This window comes from Diadema antillarum, unplaced genomic scaffold (genome assembly GCF_040938485.1).
Source record: "Diadema antillarum isolate AM-2024a unplaced genomic scaffold, OU_Dant_1.0 scf00000000, whole genome shotgun sequence".
NCBI lineage: Eukaryota > Metazoa > Echinodermata > Echinoidea > Diadematoida > Diadematidae > Diadema > Diadema antillarum.
In genome coordinates this window covers 1,100,001-1,126,387 of record NW_027270889.1, presented here as the reverse complement: position 1 = coordinate 1,126,387, position 26,387 = coordinate 1,100,001, and the positions used below count along the sequence as shown (strand labels likewise).

Genomic DNA, 26,387 nt, shown 5'->3' with positions numbered 1-26,387 from the left:
ATACAGAAGGGTTTCTCCTAATTTCTCTACAATCGGACAGAAAAAGGGAAATCACAGAAATGGTAATATTTAAACATGCTATCACACTAAAAATATAGTCACACTTTCTTACGCAGCTCGAATGACATGATATCCTGACCTCACTGTTCTGTCATTTGTCATGAATATGTATATATGCAAATCGTTGCATGCATAATTAGATCGAGGAAACCAACGTGATGGGAAGCTTCTAGAGAGAATAATACATGGCACTCGAGATCGAGGAATAAAGTTGTACAGCTGCTTGTTGATTGCTCATGAAAGTTTTGGTCAGTGGATGACGAGTGTGACGTTAATTGCCACAAACTTTTCTTTGAGGTCATAATACATTATTATTGTAAATTCATGTCTTTTGACCAATAATTCTGCAACCGTGATCATCCGCAACCCCTATAAAATCATAAAAATTCTTGCAACATACTTCGCCTTCTTCATGAAATCAATAAAATCTGAAGAGGAACTATCTAACTATGATATTATATTGCTTCATTTTATTTGCATGGTCATTTGATAATGACCGATATCACTATTTCGAAAGTATGAAAATCAATACGTGTGTTATTTTCAGTCCAATTTCCATGAAACTATTCATATTTTGTGTGTTGACATGTAGTCTATTTATTTTAGCTTGTACATCTAAGTTGAATCATCCGTACTCGTGTGGAAATCTTTGGTCCCAAAGTTCAAAGTTCAAAGTATTTTATTGTCATGTAAAAATATACATGAAATTTGTTTTTGGACATTTGTGCAGAGTGCAGAAGTGTTACAAACAGTACGGTAATCACTCAGTATACAAGACGACATGCAAAATGATATCATACACAATGACATTTAATATGTAGTACATATAACAGCTGCAGCAACAGAAATCACTTTTATATAGATATTGCACAAAATATTTCACAATACTTATTAACAACATACACCACACACACACACACAAACACAAACACGCACGCACACACACATTCACAGGTAATATACGCCCACATCAGGGTATATACACACAAACACACACGCACACACACACACACACATACCTCCTCCACACACACACACTCACACCTACGCAATTCACGGTTTTACTCGAAAAGTGCTCTGCGGCACAGACATACCTGGATGAGATTTTGAAAAAAAGTATAAAAAGTATTTAAAAGTATATAATAACAATAATTTTGTTGTTGTTGATGTTGGTGGTGGTGTTTGTGACGATAGTTTGCATCTGACATTTGTCTTCCGACGAATTAGCTAGTCTTTCAAATGATAGGAAGGAAAAGAATTTGCATCTCTGTTCATGCGACATAAAAGTGTTCGCCGGCATACCACACCATGATGATATATTACGCACATCAGGCTTGTGTTACGATAAATGTCATTTCCACTTTTTATTAACATGGTGGGAGCGACTGCAGAAACGGGATTTCCAAAGCAATTCAATTGCGATATACGCCATCGCTTGGGAAACGTGTTTATTTTCTGCAATACACTTCAGACGCAAGCTCGTATACGCATACAAGCACACGTACACGTTTTCTGTCATTATATCTGTCTGTTTATAACTCGGGTTTCACTCCGTCTGCCGAATTGCATGGGTGACAACCCATCCTAATTAAATCATGACCAATAAACTGCCTTCATCTTATCACAACGGGTATAGGATATGGCAAAGTTAACGCGTCCTTCCTTGCAATTTGCGTTGGTACACAATAAAGAGTTAGACTTCATGCCAAGTTGCTGTGCATATGCGGATTCTAATTGGACATAAATTGTAATTTTTCAATGATTTCATGACTCTGACCAACGGCCATAACCAATTAATGGATTCATGTGAAATGCAGCCATAACCATGGAATCTGACATTTATGTGTCAGTTATTCTCAGTCTTATTTAAGATGATAAAACAAACCTCTCGACATCGCCTAATGAAATACCAAATTTTCATGGCTAGAGATATAGCCTAAACCATGCACGTACCGAAAAAGAATGAATTGCCTAACTGCTAACGAGTGGTTGTTTTCGTTGTTGTTTATACCGATAACCATCCGTCCAAGATCAATTTCAAGACGTTTCAGTTGTGGTATAAGCATGCATTCTGAATTCCACAAGAGAGAGAGAGAGAGAGAGAGAGAGAGAGAGAGGGGAGGGGGGGGGGGGGAAGAGAAGATGCGAGAGTAAAGTGGCCAGCGTATCGCAGAGAACATCTGTTGGGACAATCATGCTGGTGGTTGATACCCTGTTGCCATCCATGGGCCTCCATACAAAGCTTTCTTCTGAAACACCCTCGGGAGTGGCGTCCCTCAGAAATGTAATGGATTATGACGTAAATGTGTCTCAAATTATCGCAGCATCCGACTGTGCGTCCAGTTTATACTCCGTCCGATTTCGCAGAGCTGACGGAAGGTATCATCCACCTGATGATCAACTTTTCGAGGAAATGGAGACATTTAATCTGCTCGGTATGAGTCTTTTTTTTTTTTTTTTTAGTCGAGAGCTGCTCAATTTGCCATCGCAACAAATATAAAGGAATTCAATTGCGCGACAATCCTATTAGGTCAGCATATTTTCGATGGATGAGTCTTAACCAGTAAGCATTCATCTCCATAACATCTATAGTGAAACAGAGATGCCCCTAAGACTTGAGAAACGAAGCTCTTCTCAAAACACCTGCCAAAGACGTAACGTTGTGACAATTGTGAGACAGAGCGGTTGACATCCATTTAATGTTGTGCAACATTTTGTAGAGTTTCTATGGTGTAAAAGAAACGAATACTACTTCTGTGCTTGAAAATTGATTCGATTAAACGATAACTTACTATATGTTTGTTTGTTATTTTTTATGTAATGTAACTGTATACACACTCGAACACCAGGAGTAAAAGTAGATGTATTTTAAGTTTGTTCTCATGGCGTCTTTATCCGTGTGTGTGTGCGCTTATCGTGGCGTCATCACCGCATGACAGAAACGCAGTGGATCGATCTGAGATGCACATGCATTTAAAGCGATACGACATAAGGGGCGTCAGTGACACTGAAGTGACTGCAAAAGCGAAGCTTGTTTGTTTGTTTATTTATTTGTTTCATTTCTCCATCTGAAAAGAGGGCTGGATAGCCCATATTCATTAGATGGTCTTCTATGGGGTCCATTTTGATGTGAGGCGAGACCACTTCATCACCAGGTTATGCCCACCCTGCTCCTTTCGATGAATGAATGAAGCGGGATCTTTTACGTGCATGGGTTGTGTCTCTCCCATACACGGGACCTCCATTTCATGTTTTTTCCGAGGGACAATGCGTTTTGCCTCTTACTAGAGGGGACGGTGTGATTACATACAACATTGCTCAATTAGACTCGGGGATTGAACCCGGGTCCTTTGGATCTGGAGGCAGACGCGCTACCGACCGATCCAAATCACTGCCCTTATTATCAGTATTCGTGTTCATTGGCGCGTTTGTTCACCCTGACATCATGATTGAGTGTAGCTTCATGCTTTTGCAATAATCTTTGTTATTGTTTTGCAAAAATCACTGTTTCTCCTCAATCAGTGGTACACTCATCCGAAGCTGGATCAAACTTTAATGTAAAGTTGCACGTGACGTTGTTTGAATGTCTTCATGGAAGACGAGAGAAACGAATCAAGAGTAACGATGACGTTCGTGCCACACGATGTCTTTAGTTTACAAATCTCTCTGGATAACTGCTTGCATCGTGGCAATAAGTGCAAACCCGAGTACAAGGTTCAATGATCGCCCATCTGGAGATTCGTTTTCCTGCGACACTTCCCAATTACTTGACTGTGAGGTGAATGAGTCACAGGCTACAGTATAATATATGTTCCTTTTGCACCAAAACAAAACAATTCACACGGCAGTGTACGGCCAGGTCCATCTATTTGTCCTCACTTTTCTTGCTGAGATTTGTGAAGACACTGTTTCCCTTCACCTTGAGCATCTCACAAAGTGGAGATGGGTTCCTACAGATCCTGACTTGGTTCATTCATCATTCTCTTTCCCCACAGAATAATTGCATACCGGTATTAGCAACCTTTCTACTCTATCCAAAAGGGGGGTAGGCCTACTACACGAATCTAGTGATCAGAATGCACGGAGGAGTGCGTGAGTTCACTTGTGGTCCCAACATGCTGGTAATCAAGCCTTAACGATTTGCTCAAACTCGCTGATCTGTGTGATCGCATCTATTAAGTAACTCGACGTATAAGACCCCATGAGTATTCCTATTTCGGCCGGCGTACACATTCATGACTAGCGCATATGGACTCACCTTTGCCTCTCGATCGATCAGGCTGTTTGGATACAGGTAACCGTAGACCGCTGTGATGTCACAGACGAATGCAAATATTGGATAAGATCAAAGAGAGGTCCCCCATACTCCATTAGGCCCCCGATTTCGTAGTGGCTGGATCATTGTATTGATTGAGAATGGTGATTGCTCAACAACTGGATGCAGCTTAGCTATAGATGAACTCTTAGTAATCCTGGCCAGAGCAGACGTCATATGAAGTGCTGTCGATTTTATGACCATTATTTTCTGAATATGATAAAAATGATGGGAGGTTATTTGAAAGTATTAATACAAGTGTATACATAAATTGCTTCCTCTGGTGTTTTTTTTTTGTTTGTTTCATCAACAGTAGATGTCAATACTTATTACCCAAAAGCCTAGTCCTGTTTTAAAACACACACACAAAATTTCCATACGCGTTTTGTATTCTCCAAAGGAAGCATCTATGATTATTTTTCGGTATTCACTTCTTAATGTGTGTGTGTGTGTGTGTGTGTGTGTGTGTGTGTGTGTGAAATAATCGCGATAACCTTATCTATGCTGGTGTACAGAAACCGCATTGTCAAGTGTACTCCATGCTAAGAATAAAACACTCAACATAAAGCCTTTTTTCTTCTAAAAAAATATGGAGAAAACAATGCTTGCTCCCTCAGTCCTGCAGTAATTGCACATTTAAGACAAAAACGCAAACTCAGGAGATCGTCCACGACTAATGGCAGAGTGGAGAACCATAATGGGTAAGTCATCTCGAATTTCACCGTGCTCTGGATTTCCCCCGAGGCAATATTTTGAGTCGATCGAATAAAGACGCTGTGAAGATCCGCAACAGGTGTATTGCAAAAAGTTTTGGTAGTGTTGCCGATATCGTATCCATTACAGATCGATGGAAAATAGAGCAAAACAGACAAAGATAAAGAGCGAGAGAGAGGGAGAGAGAGAGAGAGAGAGAGAGATAACTTTAATTACATTTCTTCACTTTCTGGTCAAATTGTAAAACGATATACAATGCATCGTGATATCTACTTGAGTGTAAACGTTGCCGAAACATGTTGATAATCAAAATGTATCACTAAACCTATACTGCACATTTATATAATGTTTATTTCAGTGTGTATGTGCGTGATGGTGTCATGTGTGTCTGAGGGTGGGAATATGAGTTGTGTGTGCACAACTTTGCGTGTTTGTCTGCACGTATGAAGGCTTAATTTTCAGAATTTGTTTAAATGATGTCAGTCCAGGTACATTTATGTGAGACAGAAGAAATGCAACTCCTACTGGTAATAAATGAACCACATGAACACCATTTTCATTATCTCAGTACTTCCGTCTCATTAATGCTCCTTGAGCGAAATGGATCCGGCTTTGTTGTCGTTATTCTTTGTTTTTTTATGATCAATATTGAGCAGGTGATGAATGAGCCTCATCCTGGCTGTCTTCTAGCCCCTGCATATGAGTGACTTGTCTAACCCAGTCTCCTCGAATACTCACCGTCTAATGTCCTGCTAGTCCCGCTAAGAGCCCTCTCCTCCCAGATTCCCGCCGTATCAAGAGGATGCAGCGGCAGCTTAAGACGTTGCGCTTAATCACAGGGAGTACTTCAGGTTTTCGCTCCGTCGAATACTCGAGTGCCGGATCTGGGGTGCCACGGCCGATGAATACCGCAAACGTACCGAAATGAGATGTAATAAGATTTCGTAATGATTTCGACAAGGGTTCTCCACCGTGCTGCATGGCTGTCACTGAACTTGGAGAAGGTTTGCGAGATTACTGTGCAAAATTGAAACGAATCTACTGAATATGGAGGGTGTTTTACGATGCGGCGTGATTGGGGAGCACCTACGAATCGGTAATTTTGCTCTACGAGTGGTTGCGAATATTTACACGGGCCTTCAACCACCAAGCACTACCTCAAGATTATCGCTTTTTATTGAGAGTCTTTGCTCCGACCGCCAAAATGCTTTGACAAGAAGTTTGCAATACTGCAGCGGTTCTTTTACTTACAGCATTCCAAAAAGTATGTCTACAAAATCCAGGTAACACTTTTCAAAGTAAACCTGCTCCCTTGACATTATACATTTTTTCTATACCTTAAAGGGGATGGCTAGTAACTGATCAGTGGGAATCAGTGCGAATGCTGGGGGATTATTGTTCCAGTCCTTGTGGGATTCATTTAAGAGTACGTCATATATCTATTGTTGTGTGAAAATTATTTTCTTCAGAATGGTCTCATATTCAAGTAATGTGCAGTTTAATGTTTCCAGGTTAGCATGCCTGTACAGTGACGGGGCGATCGTTATTCCCACTGATCAGTTACTAGCCATCCCCTTTAATATATTTTATTGTATTATTGTATTATCAATATGTTATGTCACTTTTTAATATATCAGCCTAAAACAACAGCTTATTAAGAAGACGTGTGAAGATGAGCTGTGTCAGATATTTATCAGTAAGTTGTCTCCCTCTGTAGAAAATAATGCATTTGTAAGATCGCAACTGCTAATCTATATGGTGTATATTGTTTTAGCAACATGCAAGACCTAAAATCATTTAGTACAAGCCCCGGCGGTCAAACACACTTACGAGAGACATATTTTTCTAGTCCTTTATCTTAAAGTGGATGTCAGCTCCATGGTTACGTTAAGGTCACTTTTATTTAAAACAAAGGTAAAGGGGTGAAACAAGGAGAACTATGAAACCTTTATTACTGTTTTCGACTTTGAAAGTCTGACAACCTTTGGACAAAGTGTGATATATTGAACATAATAACTTAAGCTCAGAAAGATGTCTTAGATAACTGTTTTAGTCGTCTGTTTTTGTGACTACACTGTTTCTATGAAAGCCTCTGCTTGAACTTTAAGTGAATTCACATAGATCGAGTCTCAGCTTTTCAAAGCTGAATCCTTTAATGATACTGTAGATCCTTTAATGCTGCCACAAGTCAAAACATGACCTACAGGATGTACATACAGTCATATGCAGACTCGTCTTTGGAAACAAATACAAAGCAAAATGTATATAGTATGTTCATATCGGGGACGACATTTTGATTGTTCCCCTGAAAGTGTAAGAATGAAGAAATATCACAACTTGACATTTCGTTTTACACTGGATATTGGTTTGAGATATTTTCAGTACAAGATAGTAAATAGGATTCTGTTGTCTAACAAACAACTCTACAAGATGAATATATTCAGTAATAGATGTTTGTTCTGTAAAAAAAAGAACTGGAAGATATTGTACATTTCTTTTACAAATATGAGACCAGTAAATGAACGCTGAATGAAGCAGAAAATTGATATACGAAGATTCTTCTTTACAGCCACAAACTTGGATTTAGAAAATATTATTTTTTTTTTGGTTACTCATGAGAAGAGAAATGATGCTTCTAATTGCATAGGGATATTGGTTACGCAACAATTATTGTCTTTACAAAAGCCTAATATCATATTTCAGATTTTAGCATTATGAAGATGACAGATAATGAATGAGATGTATCGTAGGAGGAGACGCATTTATTCTGCAGCTGGTAAATGTAACAAATTTTATACAAAGTGCAGCCACTCCAAGAATTGAATGTATAAACGAAAATGGAAAAAAAAATTAAAAAGTTTTGGTTGAATCTAAGATAGATATCATTTCATTGAGTTGTAAAATACTTGATGAAATGCAATGAAAGGAAAAAAAAATGGGGGAAAAGCTTTTGACAGTTAAAGTCCATCTCAAATCTCATCCAAAACTCAGAAATCTCGGCAGATATGTGTTTGATCGTATAAATTCATAAGAAAGTGTATATCATGCCTCTTCCTTTTTTTTTCTTTCGCAATCTAATAGGCTCTACTTCACTCTCTGTTTACACTGGCAGTATGTTGTACATTTCGTGCCTTCGTGATTTTGTATATTATGATTCAATCGACACTGTCTTTATTGTCTTTCCCTTCAGACGTCGACAAAGTGACGTGTAATGTTGAGAGAGCAATATTGAATTCAAGCTGCTCATGTCTTGTCACGCCTGTGCTTGTATACTTTGTCAATTTTATCGACCTGTGAAGTTTCATTGACGATTATTAAACATCTTTGTGCAGTCCATACTTTCAACTTTCAATCTATCTAATGCAATCCTGTTATCTACAGTAAGTGTTGTTTTAATCTTATGTAATGACTTGTGTAATTCATGCGTAATTAAACCATTGGTTATAATTGCCGTGAATTTGATCCCAATAAAAGCCATTTCTCTCTCTCTCCCCTTTTCTCTCCCTATATCTACCTATCTATCTATCTATCTATCTATCTATCTATCTATCTATCTATCTATATATATACATGTATATCTATCTACGTATATATATATATATATCTATCTATCTATCTATCTATCTATCTATGTATCTCTCTCTGTATCTATCTATCTATCTATCTATCTATCTATCTATCTATCTATCTGTCTATCTATCTATCTGTCTATCTATTTATCTATCTATCTATCTAACTATCTATCTATCTTATCTATCTCTTTCCCTATCGTTCTATCTTTCTATCTAATTAAATTGGTCCTTGCGTCCCAAGAAGCTATACTGTGTGTATGTGTGCCACACACATACATGTTAACCTGACATGAACCCAAAGGATGTAAATCAACTTTGGAATAAATGTGAGGGATTGCCGAAGCGATGCAGCTTTTTGTAATATATTTTGAAACAAGGAAAGGAAAACTGACCAGAAACAATTATAATGATAAATAGCGAAAACTTTGAGCAAAGAAAATGGGTTTTCATCGGGATTCGAACCCGAGACCTCCGGATTACTAGACCGGTGCTCTACCGACTGAGCTATTGAAAGCCCTAGATCGGTGTTCGTCCCAAACCCTTAATTCTCTTTGCTCGTGTGGTCAGAAGCTATAGTGTGTGTATGTGTGCCACACACACACATGTTAACCTGACATGAACCCAAAGGATGTAAATCAACTTTGGAATAAATGTGAGGGATCGCCGAAGCGATGCAGCTTTTTGTAATATATTTTGTTTCAATATATACATATATATATATATATATATGTATGTATATATATATATATATATATAATTATATATATATATATATATATAATTATATATATATGATATTTCACGTACATGTGACTACATGAACAGCAATTAAACTGAACTATTTGTCTTTGAAATGATTATGAATTGAACTACTTATCACAACCAATAATTCAGCAGCCTATTAAAGTTATGAATGTAGTTAAAATACTAAAGGGATCTAGAATATGAGTAGCTGTCCAAAACAGTTGTCATACTTCAATCAGGAACAGCGACTTTTATCGATTGTACCTCTAGTTCTGCAGTTGTTGCCTTGGCAGGATATGACTGGAAAGTTGTTTCATAAAATGTCTTCATCACTTAATTTGTAACCCCAGTGTTATGGTTTATCAGTAGTTTCAATTTTTGAACCACGTTCCGTCCAGCCACTCACAAATACAACACACTTACAGATCACACTGTGATACACAAATCATCAATTAAGTAATCGTGAGAAATATTGATCAATGAACAGAGATAACATTTATTTATCAAATTGTAACGCACTCATCTATATAGGCATATTTTCATTTATATAAACCGTACTCACTTTGTACATTAGTTAAACATTCAAGCTGTCATAATTAACCTATGAAATATCATTTCACAAATTAATTAATTGCATTGTGTTTTAAGCTCTCGTTGGTACTATGTCGTCTTATGTTATTTGTTTCACTAATCATCCAGTCGTATCAATTACCATTGATCACTGTTTAACGCAAGATCAAACTATGTTTGAACTTCATTGATCGGTGGCAGGTCACCCTACTATCCTATCTTATCTAAATGTTGTGTTTTGTGTAGGGGATCTAGGAATCTGTATTACATTCAAGTAAACATTTCAGCCTTGAAACAAAAGAAGAAAAAATAATACCTGTCAGATAGAGCGTCTTCTTATCATATATTAGTTGTAGTAAAAATCTAGGAAATGATCTGTTCCGATATGATTACAACAAGATATAAAATGTAAGCGTCATTGATATGTTTCGAACATTTTTCTATTTTACTGGAATCTGATAGGTCTTTACATGTGAACAATTGCAAAATGTTCAGTCTTTCCAATAGTTCAAAATGTGGTTCTATGACGCCACTCATTTGTTTTCCATATTGTTCTCGTTATTGTTGTAAACAAATTGTATCGACATTATAGCCATACACATTACTTTGATCGATTAAACAATAATTGTGTTCATTGCTACAGATCTGAAATCATAATTATAATCACATTTGCTCACACAATTTGACGCCTTAACAGTCACTTAAACGACACTATCATTTCGTATTCAAAAGAAATTCCTAGAACACTTCCATTATCCTGTCTTCATGTCCAGACGTATAGAGATTGTTATCTATTTTGCTCTCTCGATATAAACAGCTAAGGTATATCTGAACATAGGGAGCGTAATCCCATTAGTACAACTCCTACTCTAGAGTTTACGTTGTCACCGTTAGATTGTATAACTTAAGCACATACAACCTGTCAAACTGAACTCTTTTGCAAAACAAGACAAGATGCATTTTGCCTAAATGAGGCGGGACTCCGCCTGCCTTCTAGTTTTCTGCACATCAATGAATTGGCCACAGCACTCATACAAAAAAGATTGAGAAAAGAAATTAGTAATTCTTTTTTTCTTATGTTTTGATTTGCTTCTGCCATACTTTTTGTATTATATCAACACTATAAATCTCAAGTAACAGCAAGTTAAGAGATCATGCATGATTATAAATTATTTTGTTCTTCTTGATTCTCTGCTATTGTTACCATGAAATCTAGAAAATTGAATGGCAAAACGCTTAAAAAGAGAGAGGAATACAATAGCTATACACGATCTAAAACATAGGATTATAAATGGTTTGTACCACCTGCAAACTAGGCAAATCAAGCCGAACTCTTATACACTCCTCCTTCTCGGGAGACATTTAATTCATTGTATAAAAATATGTTGCCAAAGATTCGTGAGCTTCATATTTGTATTCAATACATGTGTATATACTCATCAGTAGTATTTGATAAATGTTTAATAACTTAACATACATTATATACATACTCTATGGTGATATAAAAAGATTACTCAGTCCCTATTGTATGTTACAGTCAAGTTGTAAGTTCATTGTATTTACAAAAAGAAAAACCTTTCTCAGCAGACACAAGTGTCTGCTGGACAAGAGCACACCATTAACATCTTGCTGTGAACGGCAGTTTCTTGTCGAAAGACGATTAACGAGAAATATGTACACAAACTGATAATGCAGGGTTTTCAAATGCTGTTCGAGCTTCGCTTTTACATGCTCGCAGCCCCTTTTTGCTTGACGATACCACTTGGAATATCATAACCATGTTGTGCGGTAATGATTATAACAAAATTATAGCTTCAGTGATTATAATAACAATACTGACAACCATCACGTCTCATAATGATCTTCAAACTACCCATGCACTTATCTTATTTTTTTTTTCTCCCTCATCTCTCCTTCTACTCCTTCTTGCATCGTTTACTCATCGTTTTTTCCGCAAATTTGTCCTCTCGAGATTTCCTTTCAATCTGAAGTGAAGCAGAGTCATGTTTTCGACTTCAGTGAGTCATAGCAAGGCTTGAGAGACATAATCAAATATGCACATCATGTCAATGAAGGCAGATTATTATTTTTTTCATAAACAGTGACACATTAATTATCAACACTAGTCTACGCTACAGATACAAGCAAACGGCAGCATAATGGGAGGCGAATAAAGATCCCATCCCAAGTTATCAAATAGGTACATTACGAGAGTGACGCAACCCAGTGAACAAAATGATAATATTACAATGATTCCAACCATTTGGCCTTTCAGCTGGTCTTTGAAAAATAGACACTTTCAAAGAATAAATCAAAATTGCGACTAAACGCTAATTCAAAATCTCCACCAATGACTTCATTCTTTCAATAACTTTCATACCGTCTTCAATCGATGCATCATCGCTCAGGTTTACCACCTCTTTCATTTTTTCTCTCAATCAAGACTGTAGAATTCTCCTTAGTTCACAAGAACGCCTAATGTCTTGAATGATACTTTCTCTAAAAAGTGCAATACAGTTAATACAGTCGTAGCAGTGGCACGACCTACGATGCAATAACATAAAAGTCGCTCCACATCGTGCAGGAACCGATTTCATTCCTGTCATATCGGTTATTATTGACTCTGCTGTTTGAAGACTGAATTGAGACAAAGACAGCTGTACCGCCTTACCCTGTCGTGTACTTTCCGTCACAGTTTATTCCAAATGAGGGAAAATCAATTTGACTCTTTGGTAGACGCATTTCTCCCCCTTTCGCCCCATTTTTTTTTTTCACTCAAACTTACCCAGGCATGGTAAAAACATCTCTCAATCGCTTGAAGCCCAAATACATATTTGCTTTTTTTTTGTTCCTTTCTTATCATCAACGCACACTCAATCACATGTATTGTTGACATTTAAGGCAGACATTTCGCTCAAATTACTTGGACCAGTTCGTGTTATACATCCACACCCAATGGATTCAGTGATTCATGAGGATTTTTTTTTTTTTTTTTTGCTCGGAAAATTATGAAAATAAGATCTCTTCATACTTGAACGTAATGAAAAGTTAGTAAGTCAAGTTCATACCGAATGCACTTTATTCTCATTCCTAATCACCATTTTATCTATTACGTAACTGCAAGGGATTGGTGTAACGTGCTTTCCTCACAAACGTTACCTTACTCCTAAAACCCACATAGACTTTGTACAGTGTTCAGAAGGTCTCCGTGCACCAGAGGTTAAAAGAATTACATTCAATGTTGTTACATTGAGAAAAAAGGAAAATGTTAAATCCATTCTCGAATTCACATTAATTTTGTAATTCACAAAGTCCACAAACAATAACGACCAAAAAAAAAAAAAAAAGAGCAATGGGTGTCTTTTTTTTTTTGGGGGGGGGGGGGTGGCGTGGGTGGAATGGGGGTAACGGCTGGAAGGCTGATGTTGTTCTCTTCACTTTCTTGACACGCACAGTGTCAAACAAATATAATTCACTGCCAATATTTGTTGACCAACCAGCTGGCACACGTTGCAGTAGGGTGCACGGGCAAGATCTGCAGGCAATTTAGTCCAATAAAGTACAGAAATTCCAGGAGTAATAAAAATCCCTTGAAGTCCACGCTGGAATGAACTATTGCTGATTTAAATATGTCTTGTGATAATTAATTTAGGCATTGAGTGACTTGATGAAGCCGTGTGTCACAGGTTTTAGATTGTTTAAGTGCTTTCTTCTCGTTTGTAATATGAGTGTGTGTTTGTGCCCACATAGCTCATCCATCCCTCTCCCCTCAACAAAACTCTATCTTGCATTTCTTGACGTCACTGACAGACTTTTAGGTCTGCTGAAATACACTAACTATGCTTTTAATGGTATGCACATTCCCTTCAATCAGATGTATACCTAATCTCGAAATAGCAAGACAGGTTACACGTAAAAGCATCCCACGCATTTACTGTAAGTTGTGTCTGCACACCGTAGACACCACCCTGGAACTTTCCGACGTCGCTATGGCAATTAGGAAAGGTTTTGTGGTGTTATCTAATAAGACATGGCTTGCTAATGCTAGTTTATGCAATTTTCAAGATGGATACATATATTAAAACGCAAGTAGATTTGCTTAGCCTTGTCATTTATGTACTGTTAGCGAGAGTTATTGGTTGGCGTGTACTGCAACACTATTACATAAAGTATACTCAGTTGTACAAATGTTCGTCTACATGCTACTAGTATAAACATGGATAGTTTTACGTTTTCTTCAGTACATTTGCCTAAAAAGGCGGAACCCTAATTTTGCATTTAATAGCTTCATTCTTTATAATACACTTGAACTCAAATGGGCTGCATCTGCATTCAATGCAATTATTTCTATTAGCAGCGGTGTCATTGTCATTGTTGGCATATTAACAGACCTTACCGTGACGTTCGTGGAATTGTTTAAGTGAATAATAAATTAGATTTTAAAAATGCAATTTGATGAAAGATGCTAATAAATGCGGCTTTGATGTTTCGACATTGCAAATTACGAAAGATCCAGTTCATTTTGGAGAGAGAAATCGACGAGCCAAGGCAGAGAGCATCTCAATTCACTGCAATAGTGTCCACCACAAATAGCCTGCAATTTAGTCGAGGCCAGCTCTCTTGCTGTTTATGAGGATGGCACTTTGGGGATGAACGCCGTCATTTGTACAGCAGTGAGTGGTTGGTTGAGGATGGGTGGGTGAAGGGGGGGGGGGGAGTGGGGGGGGGGGGGGGCTGGGTGGGCAGGTGGATGGATGGATGGACCCGATTAGGACACGATGGGAAAGACGAGTTCAGGGGAGGTCGACAGGTATTCTTTCAATCTTGGGCTGGGGAGGGGGAGGGACGTTGTCAGCTGCCCATTAAATACGGCGGCCTCAATCCCTTCTTGATAGCAGGTGGCCGGGCTTGAGCATCATCGATAAACGCCTGATGTTGTGAACATAAAATGGGGATAACATCGATTGTACTGGCGACGTTAAAGTCTATGATTCACGGTAGGAGTGAATAAGAAGTGTAAAGTGAATTACTGTCCTGCGCGGGCATCAGAAGTCCTACTTAAATTTATAACAAATCATGGTCTGCTTGTAGGGAATGAGGACTCTTGCGAGAGATGTATGATATATCAAACGCGGCATTAACGAATGGTCATTAGCAGTGTGTATACTAGACGGATAAGTAAAATGTATCATATACTGTGCAGAAAAAGCTATGATTCATAGGTCTCAATAGAAGAAATGAGGATCACGAGAACCAGAAAGTGTCACAATTTTTGACACGGCGAACCAGAAGTTACATGTTGCAGAGCATTCTGTCGATCATAGCCTAGGTCTTTTCATTTTTTGTTTTACTTATTTCCTGTAATAATAATAATAATAATTACAATAAAGATAATATGCACTCGTGTATGTGAGTGTGTGTGCGTATATCCTTACTTGACAAATTTCCACTTTCATTCTTGTTTTGCGTTAATACTTGCGGCCCGTGTAGTGTTACAACATCTTTCGATCTAACTCACCAAGTTGTTAGCAAGATTTAATTCGCCACAACAATACGAAATGAAATGGCAACATTGCAAAGCGAACCAGCATCGGTAGACCGAGAGGAAGGTAGAATAGATCAAGCACTTGCATCCAAAGCGGCACAGGAAGCAGCATTAAAGGGGAAAATACAGGGAGAGAATAGAATTCACTACTACAACTTTATAGTTCATTGGTCACTGTTACTGATTCAGTTCAGTTCACTTCAATAGCATTAGACGTAGTAGCAGTCATAGCACATGCACTGTAGCACCAATCGGGTGCTGTTCGTTATTCCGAAGGTTCGCTATTCCGAAGGTTCGTTATTCCGAAGGGTCGTTAATCCGAAACACGCAAATTCCCTTTACCTACAGGTTCGTTAATCCGAAAATGAAAAAGGGTTCGTTAATCCGAAAATTTGTGGCGTTATTCCGAAGGTTCGTTATTCCGAAAATTGGTTAATCCGAAAATGAAATTCGGAACAATGAACCTTCGGAATAACGAATCTTAGGAATAAAGAGCCTTCGGAATAACGACCCTTCGGAATAACGAGCTGTAACCGCAGCAATCATTGTCGTCGGAGTACTGGTACCAGGGGAAGCTGTAGCGGGAGCAGTTAATACTTACGTAGTGGGAAGTCACTGTCTGAGTACAGGTCATTGTATACTATTATGTAGTAAAGCCTTGATGGTAGTCCTATTGTAAAAATGGTTATTACAATTCTAACCATCATATGCAGTTTAATGGCAATAAAAGTGAATAAAGATGGTTGCAATAGTAGTGCTATATAGCGATCACAGTAATAAACGATTCTTATAGCAGAGGTAGTAGTATTAGAAGTAGTAGTAGGAATATTAGTAGTAGTAGTAATGGTAGTAGCAGTAGTAGTAATAGTAGTAGGAATACTACTAGTAGTAGGAGTAGTAGTACTAGTAGTAGTAGTAGTAGTAGTAGTAGTAGTAGTAGTAGTAGTAGTAGTAATAGTAGTAGTAGTAGTAGTAGGAGGAGGAGGAGGAGTATAGTAGTAGTAGTGATAGTAGTAGACCTAGTAATAGAGGGAACGGTGACACAGCATTTGCTCCTACGATAGTAGCTCCGGTCTTTTTTCCCAAGGCCTTAGGGTTAAGATTAGTGTTGTGATACGGTTTTAGGTTTATATACATAGCAGTTTGTCGACGAATTTTAGCGAATTTAAGCGTTATTCGCCTGAAAGAAATGCGCAGCTCAATTCGTGTTTAGAAAAAAAGAAATGGATATCCTTATTACCTAACATTGTCTAATGTTCAAATTGAAAATGTCTCAGGAAATTTTCGATTTCAGCACTTTTTTGCTTCATGAAGAGTAAAGTGATTTGAATTGACCTCTTGAAATGCCTGTCACGCATGACTGCTTCTAAATCCTGAAAGCAATTTTCATTACTTTGTGCGAAAGTCGTGCTTTTCGACTACGTTTCCTTTTTTAAGGTTAGCCCAAAAAAATCACAGACCGCTGAAAGTTTGATATTTTTTTTTAAGCGATGTTAGACCCTTTTGTCGTTGAAATGGGTCACTATCAAAATCCGTAAGTTTGGCATCACAGTTGTAGTAATAAACACTATAATTATGGCAATATGCACCGTAGTGACAGAAGGTCATTGCAGCGGTTCTCGCTATCATGTTAGCGGTAATAAAGTAGTAGTGGTAGTAGAAGTGGTGGTAGTGGTAGCAGTGGTGACGGTAGTATTAGTGGTACAGTAGTATCAATAGTTCAGTGAAACTGCCGTTAATAGTCGAGTAGAAGCAGGAGAACAGGGAAAAAGAAGAAGAGAATTATAAGAAGAATAAATAAAAAAACGACATTTGCGGAAGCAGTTGTTTCTTTGCATTGTCAACAGTCAGATGACAACAAGCCCTTTTAACAAGGAAAAAAAAAACCCGGACGAAATACTGGTTCAGCTATGACCCCAAACATATGCAAATATACGAAATCAACAGGAAATGAAATAATTGATGAACAATAAAAGTATTTACACGTATGAATTTACAGGTAATATATAATTTGTCGTATGGAACAGAAGTTGCACAGTTAGGACGAATATTGATTTTTAGATCACTTTCTCCTTTTCGCATTAGCATAACGTTCGGCAGGTGCACACGCCCGCCGTTCTGAGAATATGCAATGATGCCAAGAAAATCGACTATCTTGAATTTACCCTTAGAAATGAAATGCAAATTGGAGGATCAATCTAAATCACATTATCAACCCTTTGCCAAAATCGCTGACAGATATCATTCTTTTCATCTTGGGAATGTCATAGTAATCTCTTTCCGCATGCCATGCGACGGAGTAATACACTTAACAGCTTATCTATCTGGAAAACCTCTTTTTCTTTTAACGATTGCCACATCTTCGTCACGTCCTTGCGCAGGGAAAGACGATTTAGTTTTTACTTTTTTAACGAATAAAGTAAAAAAAAAAGCTGGATTACCAAACTCGCTTCAGGTTTCAGTATCGACTAACAATCGTGCAGCTGGATCATGTTCTCTGCAAGACCTGGAGTCTTTAAGATTTACAGTCTGCATTCTATATTCGGAGACAAAAACTATTTCAATCAGTTTAACTCGTTTTGAATTCATTCAAAGAGCCATGGATAGGGAGATAGATATTCCAAGTTCAGTTTATAGGAAACCATACTTCTCAACTGCGACATAATACACCGTCATGTACAAGTGCACGTGATATAACGTGCTTTGAAGCATTGAGAACCTCGATATTCCCTTTTCAAGTTGCCTTGTCACGGAAGATTGACTGATACGCTTATCTGTCAGATATTAATGGACAATTAGTGTCAGAAGCGAGTTGAGGTCTATTCAAGTTTTTTCCCCCTAATTTTTAAAGACGAACTTTTGTCTCAACACCATTTCATTCTGAAATGACCTCTATCATTCATGACATTCTGCATGGATACAAAGAGGAATATATATGCAGAAGGTCTAATGAATGCTAATCAGTGCCAAATAATGATAATCAGGATTTAAAAAAAAATGCCTGCTAACCTGCTTGATGACGTCAGGCCTAGTCCCGCTCATCATTTATATTATTTATCTATTCATTTAGCTATCTTTTTTTTCCAAATCTATACACGCATTTTCTTTCTCTCTCTCTCTCTCTCTTTCTGTCTATCAGGGTTTTTTTCGGGGGGGGGGGGGGGTCGAGATTGGGGTTGGATGGCGGTTGAGGGCTGAGTACCTTTATCGTAACGTCCGCACGAGACAGACGTTGGTTCAATCCGTCTTTGATCGGCACTTATTCAGTCCTGCCCAGCCTTCCCCTGCACTCATGGTCTTTTGCCGGTGGGACTGCCCGCGAGTTTGGCGCCTCCGTCATGCGGGTGATTACGGACGAGTCGGCTGGAATCTTGGTGAATTCTGTGCGCGAGTTAGACGAGGAAAAGCGGACTGAGTAGCGGTTGTAATACCCTCCCTCACTGTCCCCTCGCGCACAACAGCATAAAAAACGGTTCAATGACAGACGGAACTCTTTCCAACATCTTTGCGATGTGTTGAAGTACAAGAAAATGTAGGGATTCGTGGCGGAGTTGGCTACGGCAAAGATACCAAAGAACGCTTCCACGAAGGGGTTGGATGGGCCTCTGAATGTGCCGAGAATTTCAACGATAAAGTAAGGCGTACCGCAAAGCACAAAGAAGAAAATGATAACCACGCTCATCTTCAGCGTCTTAGTTTTAGCTTTCGTGAGGGTGTTTCCAGGAGCATTGCGATTCAGCTCGATTTTGTTTTTCTTACTCGCTCGCTTCGACCGCTTGCCCGAAGTCTCCTGAGCTTTGTCCCAGATTTTCTTCGAGATGCGCAAGTAGGCGAATGTAACGATAAGGAAAGGAATGAGAAAAGTGATTACTGCGATGTACGTGATGTACGTGACGCGGTGCCAGGCCGGTTGGTTCCTGAACATAGAGCCACAACGTGGCTTATCTGAGCGAATGCGCTGACCCCACACGTAGAGCTGTGGTAGGGCCAGGGTGCCGGCGATGGCCCACGATATTACGACTAGCTTCCACGCGACAAAGAACTCCTTCAAGGGCTGAAGTACGGCTTGGTGACGGTCGATGGCCATGAGCGCCAGCATGTTGGCCGACGATATGAGAGAAGCGCCCTGGAAGTACATTACCAGCTTACACATGAAGTTCCCCGCTTCCCAAGTCGATGACATTAGAATGATAGCTGTGGGCAACATTGAGAAGAAACAAACAGACATGTCTGCACTGGCGATGCCTAACACGATGGTGTTAACACGAGACTTTCGTCTCCGGTTGAGGTGCATCCAAATCATCACCATGGTGTTACCGAGCACGCCCAATCCGAACAACACCCACAGACTCCATATCTGTATGGTGCTGACTAGTTTCATCATGCTGCGTGTTTTGTCCGTGTCCGTGGCCAGGGTAGTGTTTGAGGCTTCCGTGGTGTATAGGTCGGGATCCTGCATCCAGTCCGTGAGCTCCATGGCTGCCGAGGGAGGGGTCATTATAAGGGAAGGCATCCTAGCCGTACTCCGGCAAGCTAGTCCAGGCTAGCACGTCCCCGCACTATATCTGCAGGAAAAAGCATAAAGAAGAGAAAAGAGACTTGTTAAAGTATGACATTTCAAGCAACACCTTGATAATTCCTTCACGGGGTTACATAATATTTTCAGATATAAGTTAAAGCAAGACCATACAAACAGCCACACTAGATGTTCTTGTGCAGTTAAATTGTGTGCAGCTTATTTTGATTAAACTAGTCGTCAAAATCACTGTTGGATTTCAGTGAAGACAAACAAGTTTAATTGGAAGCCATAGAGCTGAGACCTGGGGTCCATGAGTTGGACAGTTTATAATGAAGATTGTAAGGGACTGACGGGTTCCTAAATAACATCTTCTGTGAATAATGAGCAATTAAGTATTAATAACTGCTCAAAGAAACCATAGATTATATATTTTCGTTAAAGCACTACTCATTTTGTTTGTTTCTGGCAGAGGAGGACTGTTTCAACCTTTCGATCAGAGCAGGACAAGTTGCCACTTTCAGTTTCAGTTTAGTTTGTTTCATTTCTCCACCTGTACAAATGATTAAAAAAAATCACTAAACTGAGTTTAAGTTCAAGCCACCTTTTCCTCCAAAAGGTCTCTCAATACCATGCTAACTGGCACTATTTTTGTCTCATTTTCCATTTAGTTGACGGATCAAGAGCTATAAGGCAAAACATGCCAACTTATGACAGGTAAACATGATCATAACCTGAATAAATTGTAGTTGTGATGATTATAAACAAGATAATTATAATGATCACTGTCAAGCCCGGAAAATATACCAAAGCAAGGTCGCCACGTATCCTACTTGATTCAGGGAGCTCAGAACAGAAGCGTACTTTGTAAAATAGATAGATAAAACACGCACTCATGGTCGCCCGCACGCGCACGAACACACAATAATCAAGATGGCTGCCTTTCCAGCGCTATCCAGAGTTGAACCGAGAGATCCATTATGCATGAGTATTGGCTCATCGGCGGTCGTCCCGAGGGGGTTATAGGATTTCTACTTGTTTTATGAAAACAAATATTCGGAATACTCGTCAAACTTACGGCAAACACTCTCCCCTGTCAATAAAATACTTAACAACGTATTCAAATTTATGGGCATTCGTTTCACACATGTCTGGCAAATCTGGTTGTAGACGTGGATTTTGTTTTTGCGGTGTCCATGTTGGCTTGCCCGACAAGCCTCAAGCGCGTCCTGAGCAAAGGTAAGGGCAGCCATCCATAACTTCCATGAAGGACGCATGGGCACAATTTGAATACATTGCAAGCTTGGCTTTTAGAGCACGTGACTTCAAGGGTCAAGAACGGCATATCTTAGAAAATCGATTATCATAACTTCTTGGTATGTTGACGTCATATTTGGCATATTTTGTGTGCATTTCTTTTTTTTTTAATTTCTACATCAGTTACCAGATCATCCAATGGTTGATACCCTCAAGTCATCGAATGAAATATTCGACCGGTTATCATTTTTTTTTTTATTTGTGACCAATGATTGACAGGTGGAGATATCGCATTGAGCTGGGAAACGAAAAATAAGGAAAATTTATGTAGACACAGCTCTCCAGAGGAATAATAACTCGGAGTAAATTAAAAGTGAAAGGACTTATGATATTTAGCTATTAGAAACAAACATAACTTAGATCAAGAATGAATAATGGGGCATCTAAATTAAAATAGGAACGCTTGGGTTGTATTTGTGAGTAACAAGGCATTCTATCACGTGTCTTCACATACGAGCTTGGAAGGTGAGAAAACATGGGTGGTCCTGTTGAATTGATCTCCATTCGCTGCCCACCGGGGTACATTCGAAAACCACAAATAACACCCGTTAGCCATGATGGTGTCAGCGAATAATCATGTGCATCTATGCGTACGCTCATCGGTAACGGTCGACTCCACTAGAGAGTTAACAGGATTCTATAATACATCCGAGTCAATCCAGCCTTCCCATTCCACATTTTTTTTTTTTTTTTTTGGGGGGGGGGGGGGAGGTTGGGGGCATTTTCTCTCTCTTCTTTTCTTTATTCAAAACACAACAACAACCCATTCCACGGTACCCCCATACTACCCGGGTTTCATCAGTGCGAGTGATTGGGCCGAATGCATAAAACAAGCAATTGCTTGTAAGCAATTGCTTCAAGCAAAAGCACAAGCTCGTCTAGCAAAAGGTCTAGCTCAAGCAATTGCTTAAATCCATGTGCACAATCTTTTCCTTATTCCAATACCTTATGCTTGTCCCGTACAAGCAATTGCTTGCGTTTTCAACAAAAGGGATGTCACGCCTGTGCGAACACAAGAACAAAGGCGAGTGTGGCAGCATGTATTTGAAAGGGCATTGTGTGTGTGGAAACATTTCCTAACATAGCAGAAGAGCTATGAAATGCACACACAGACACATACACACACATCTATACACACACACGTATTACTGGCTGATTCCCATCACTGCAGCTTACAGCAGCCCGGATCTGCCAGATCGCACGTGGAGAGAGGTCTCCTCGCTCTCCACCGAAGTCAGACATCCTACCTGTTTTTCATCACATTTTGCGTGCTAACCACTGGACATTCTCGTTGTTGAAATGAAAAAGTTTCTTACACTACTTATGAGTCATTTCTTGTAGATTTATACCACTCCTTCACAAGCGTGGTCTTTCTTTCATAAATATGAAAATGATACTAAAAAGGGAACGTTCCGGTTACGCAAAAGCTCCAGCTCATTTTACAGAGCTTGGAAAATCGTAAGCAATTGCTAGCAAGAACTAGCAAATGGTATGTTTTATGCATACGTTTTTAAGCAAATGCTTGGTCTCTAAGCAATTGCTTGCGGGCAGCAAGCAATAGCTTGCGCTTGCTAGCAAAAGCTTCTGCTTGCAAGCAATTGCTTGTTTTTATGCATACGGATTCGAGTGAAAGGCTAGCGCAAGCAATTGCTAGCGTTTATGCATTCGGCCCAATGGCGTAGCTGACCATTTCACTCGGATCTATCTCTGTAATCTTACTCTTTTAAAATCATATAAGTGAGGGGCGTTGTTATACAAATGATGCACAGGATAGAGTGCGTTAGTGTAGGCGTATAGTGCACTCGAGGGTATTTACAATTGTGAAACATGCACGAGGCGAAGCCGAGTGCATGTTTCACTACATTGTAAATACCCGAGAGTGAGCTACGCCTGCACTAACGCCACGAAATAATCCTGTGCATCATTTGTTTTATAAAATGGGTCGAAAATTCGAAAACTAACAGCATTTTTCAGCGTTTTTCACGTACCTTTGTGGGTCAAGACGTCCGAAGATGTTCGTCCCAAACATTTACGCACGTCGCACTCGGAAATCCCGCACATTAAGTATAATGGGGGTTTGGTTTCCGGACACTTAAGTTCCCGCATGAAAACGTACCTTTTTTGTTTGTTTGTTTGATAGATGCTTTATTTTCTGCAAATCAATATACATTGTACATAAACTGAATAATCGTGAACATGGGAAATATACAAAGTATATTTGAAACAGAGTGGTTTGACTTGCATAAACAATGATATAAAAGGAAATTAATGATATTACAGTATGCATGTCTATGCAGCTGGGATTACAATAACAATATTATATTTAGGAAATGATAATGCAGAGGGCCGCCATTGTAAGCATTGCTTGAAAAGATGGCCGGCCCGAGGAAAAGGTAGGTAGGTAAATTGGTAAACAATACAAATTCTGCTGCGAGGATAGCAGGGGAAAATAAACTCTGATGTGTGAAGGTGGTGAATGTGCGTGCGAGTGCTTGAGAGTGCACAGGGGCAGATAGGCTGGGATTTGGAATGATAAAATTGGTTTGCTGGAAGAGGGAATGACTTACGATGTTGCTACTATCGGGAGACCAACATAAGTCATATAAATTATTCGGGCTTAATTCGTATTTGAAGTATACTGTGATAAAATATGCTTCTTTAAGTTTGCTTTGAATGAAAACAAGGAGGCACACTGTTTCAACTCTTCAGGAAGAGTGTTCCATGTTTCCGGACCGTGATGTCAAATCGACTTTTGAGCAAGTAAAAGCTTTGGATTACTTAAATGAAAATCATGGGAACGACGGGTAGGGTATGAGTGAATATGATCATTAGTAACTAGGGCATTATGGAAAAATGGTAATAAATTTCGAATGTGTTTGTACATAAATATAGCAGATAAATATGAATGTATATCATGGGCCTTTAGGGTTTTTAGGCGATAAAATATGGGATCAGTGTGAGCCAAAAAATTTGAATGTGTGCATATACGAAGAGCCTTTTTCTGAAGAAGAAAAATTGTGTTCAATTTGGTTTTGCTACAGTTGCCCCATACAATATTACAGTACATTACATATGGTAGAAATAAGGTGTTGTATAACATCATTAAAATTTGATCATTAATTAAGTATTTCATTCTCCTTAACACACCAGTTGCCTTAGATATTGCTGTTATAATATTCTGGACATGAGTATTCCAAGTTAGATTGTTATCTAGGGTCACTCCTAGGAACTTGGTTGAATGTTTCTCAGCAATGTTTATATCATCAATAGAAATACTTTGAGGAAGGGTGGGTTGAGATTGAAGCGTATGAAAATGTATAAAACATGTTTTATCAATATTCAATGAAAGCTTATTACTTCTAAACCATTTCGAAATATTACTTAATTCCATGTTAAATGTATCAACCAATGTTACAATATCCTTGTGGGAATAAAAAACATTGGTGTCGTCTGCAAATAAAATGAAGTTTAAACGAGGAGAGCAATTAATGATATCATTAATATAAATCAAAAAAAGTAGGGGCCCGAGGATAGATCCCAGAGGGACACCACATGACACGTTCAAATGGAACGAATGACTGGATTTAAATGCAACATATTGTTTTCGATGACTTAGATAACTTCTAAACCATGACAAAGTAATCCCTCTCACGCCATAATTATGTAATTTTTCAAATAAAATGTCATGATCAATAGTGTCGAATGCTTTACTAAGATCCATAAAAACTCCAATTATGTGCTCCTTTTTAATAAGCGCATCAATAATATTATCAACAGATTTAATTATAGCATAATCGGTAGAAAATCCTTTCCTAAAGCCAAACTGATTCACATTTAATATTTCCTTTTCAATCATGAACAAGGAGAAACGCTTATAAACTAATTTTTCTAAAATTTTCGATATTGCAGGTAACAATGAGATGGGTCTATAATTTTTCACCAGTGATGGATCTTCTCTTTTATAAATGGGGATAACTTTGGCGATTTTAAAAGAGTCTGGAAACTCACCGTTAAGTAAGGATAAATTAAATATATGGGTGAGAGGGGCTGCTAAGGGGTAGATTATTTTTTTCAAAAAAATCAAAAATTTTTACATAGAATATGCACCCTTTGCCTTAAAGACTTGATATAGACTCCTCATGATAGGCCTACTAGACAACATACTCTGAAAACGGCGTGAGAATTAACCTGCTAAATCGTTGGATTTGCCCTTCAAAGTGACTCCATGTACGCGTCCGGTCCCACAACGCTTGGTCTACTGTACTGTACAAAGTGTACGTATAGTAGAGTATACGTACGCCACACATGTTATGCACAAGGAAAGAAAGGCCGGCCGGCCGGTGTAGCGGCAGATAGCGTTCCGCGGCGTTTTTTGTTCTAAAACAGTATCCGCCGGCAGTTATCGTTTCAATCGGCAGTTATCGTTCCGACATGGGCTGAAATCTGCCGCGATTAGTTACGGCAGATACTGTACAGCGGCGGATTTTGTACGTACAGGCTACTACGTTGTAATAGCGTTGCTTAACCTGCCGCGTGCACGTGATCTTCGTCAGGGACTGTCAAAAGAGTTCCGCGCTGCGCGGATTAGGTTCCAAGTGGCTACTGTACATATTGCTACCAATAGTTGCGCGAGCTTTACGGCAGCCATTTTAGTAAGCAAAATGCTTACTAAAGTGTATATTAATGAGCATATTTTTACATAATGAATATCTCCTAAAAATGAAGATATAATAAAAAAAAAACCCTGGAGCTATGACAATTGCTGTGTTTAGCAAAATTACATTGTAAACGCACTGGTTGTTTAACCACGCTGCCGCTCACCAGTGTGATAACTGTTGTATTATTATCATTAAAAAAATAAAAGGAATACTCTCATCCCCGATTTAAAGACTACAACATTTATTGTAGTGAATCTCACTTTTGTTTATTGCACCTTTTATCGCCACGCAAAGCAATCTATCCATTTGATAAGCTAGAAGGTTAGATGAAATATTCTGTTGGTATAATGTACAGCGACTGTCTTTTTCTAGTAAA

The 26,387-nt window shown here is 38.8% G+C and overlaps 1 protein-coding gene across 1 annotated transcript; it reads right to left on the bottom strand.

Moving 5' to 3' along the window:
- Positions 1-17,350: 17,350 nt before the first annotated feature.
- On the bottom strand, positions 17,351-20,033 carry LOC139708259 (cardioacceleratory peptide receptor-like). Its single transcript, XM_071620547.1, has one exon. The coding sequence runs from the start codon at positions 20,031-20,033 to the stop codon at positions 18,780-18,782; it is 1,254 nt and encodes a 417-aa protein (XP_071476648.1). The 3' UTR covers positions 17,351-18,779.
- Positions 20,034-26,387: the final 6,354 nt, after the last annotated feature.

Coding starts and splice junctions, on each gene's coding strand:
- LOC139708259 (XM_071620547.1), bottom strand. CDS start 20,033: ATGCCTTCCCTTATAATGACCCCTCCCTCGGCAGCCATGGAGCTCACG.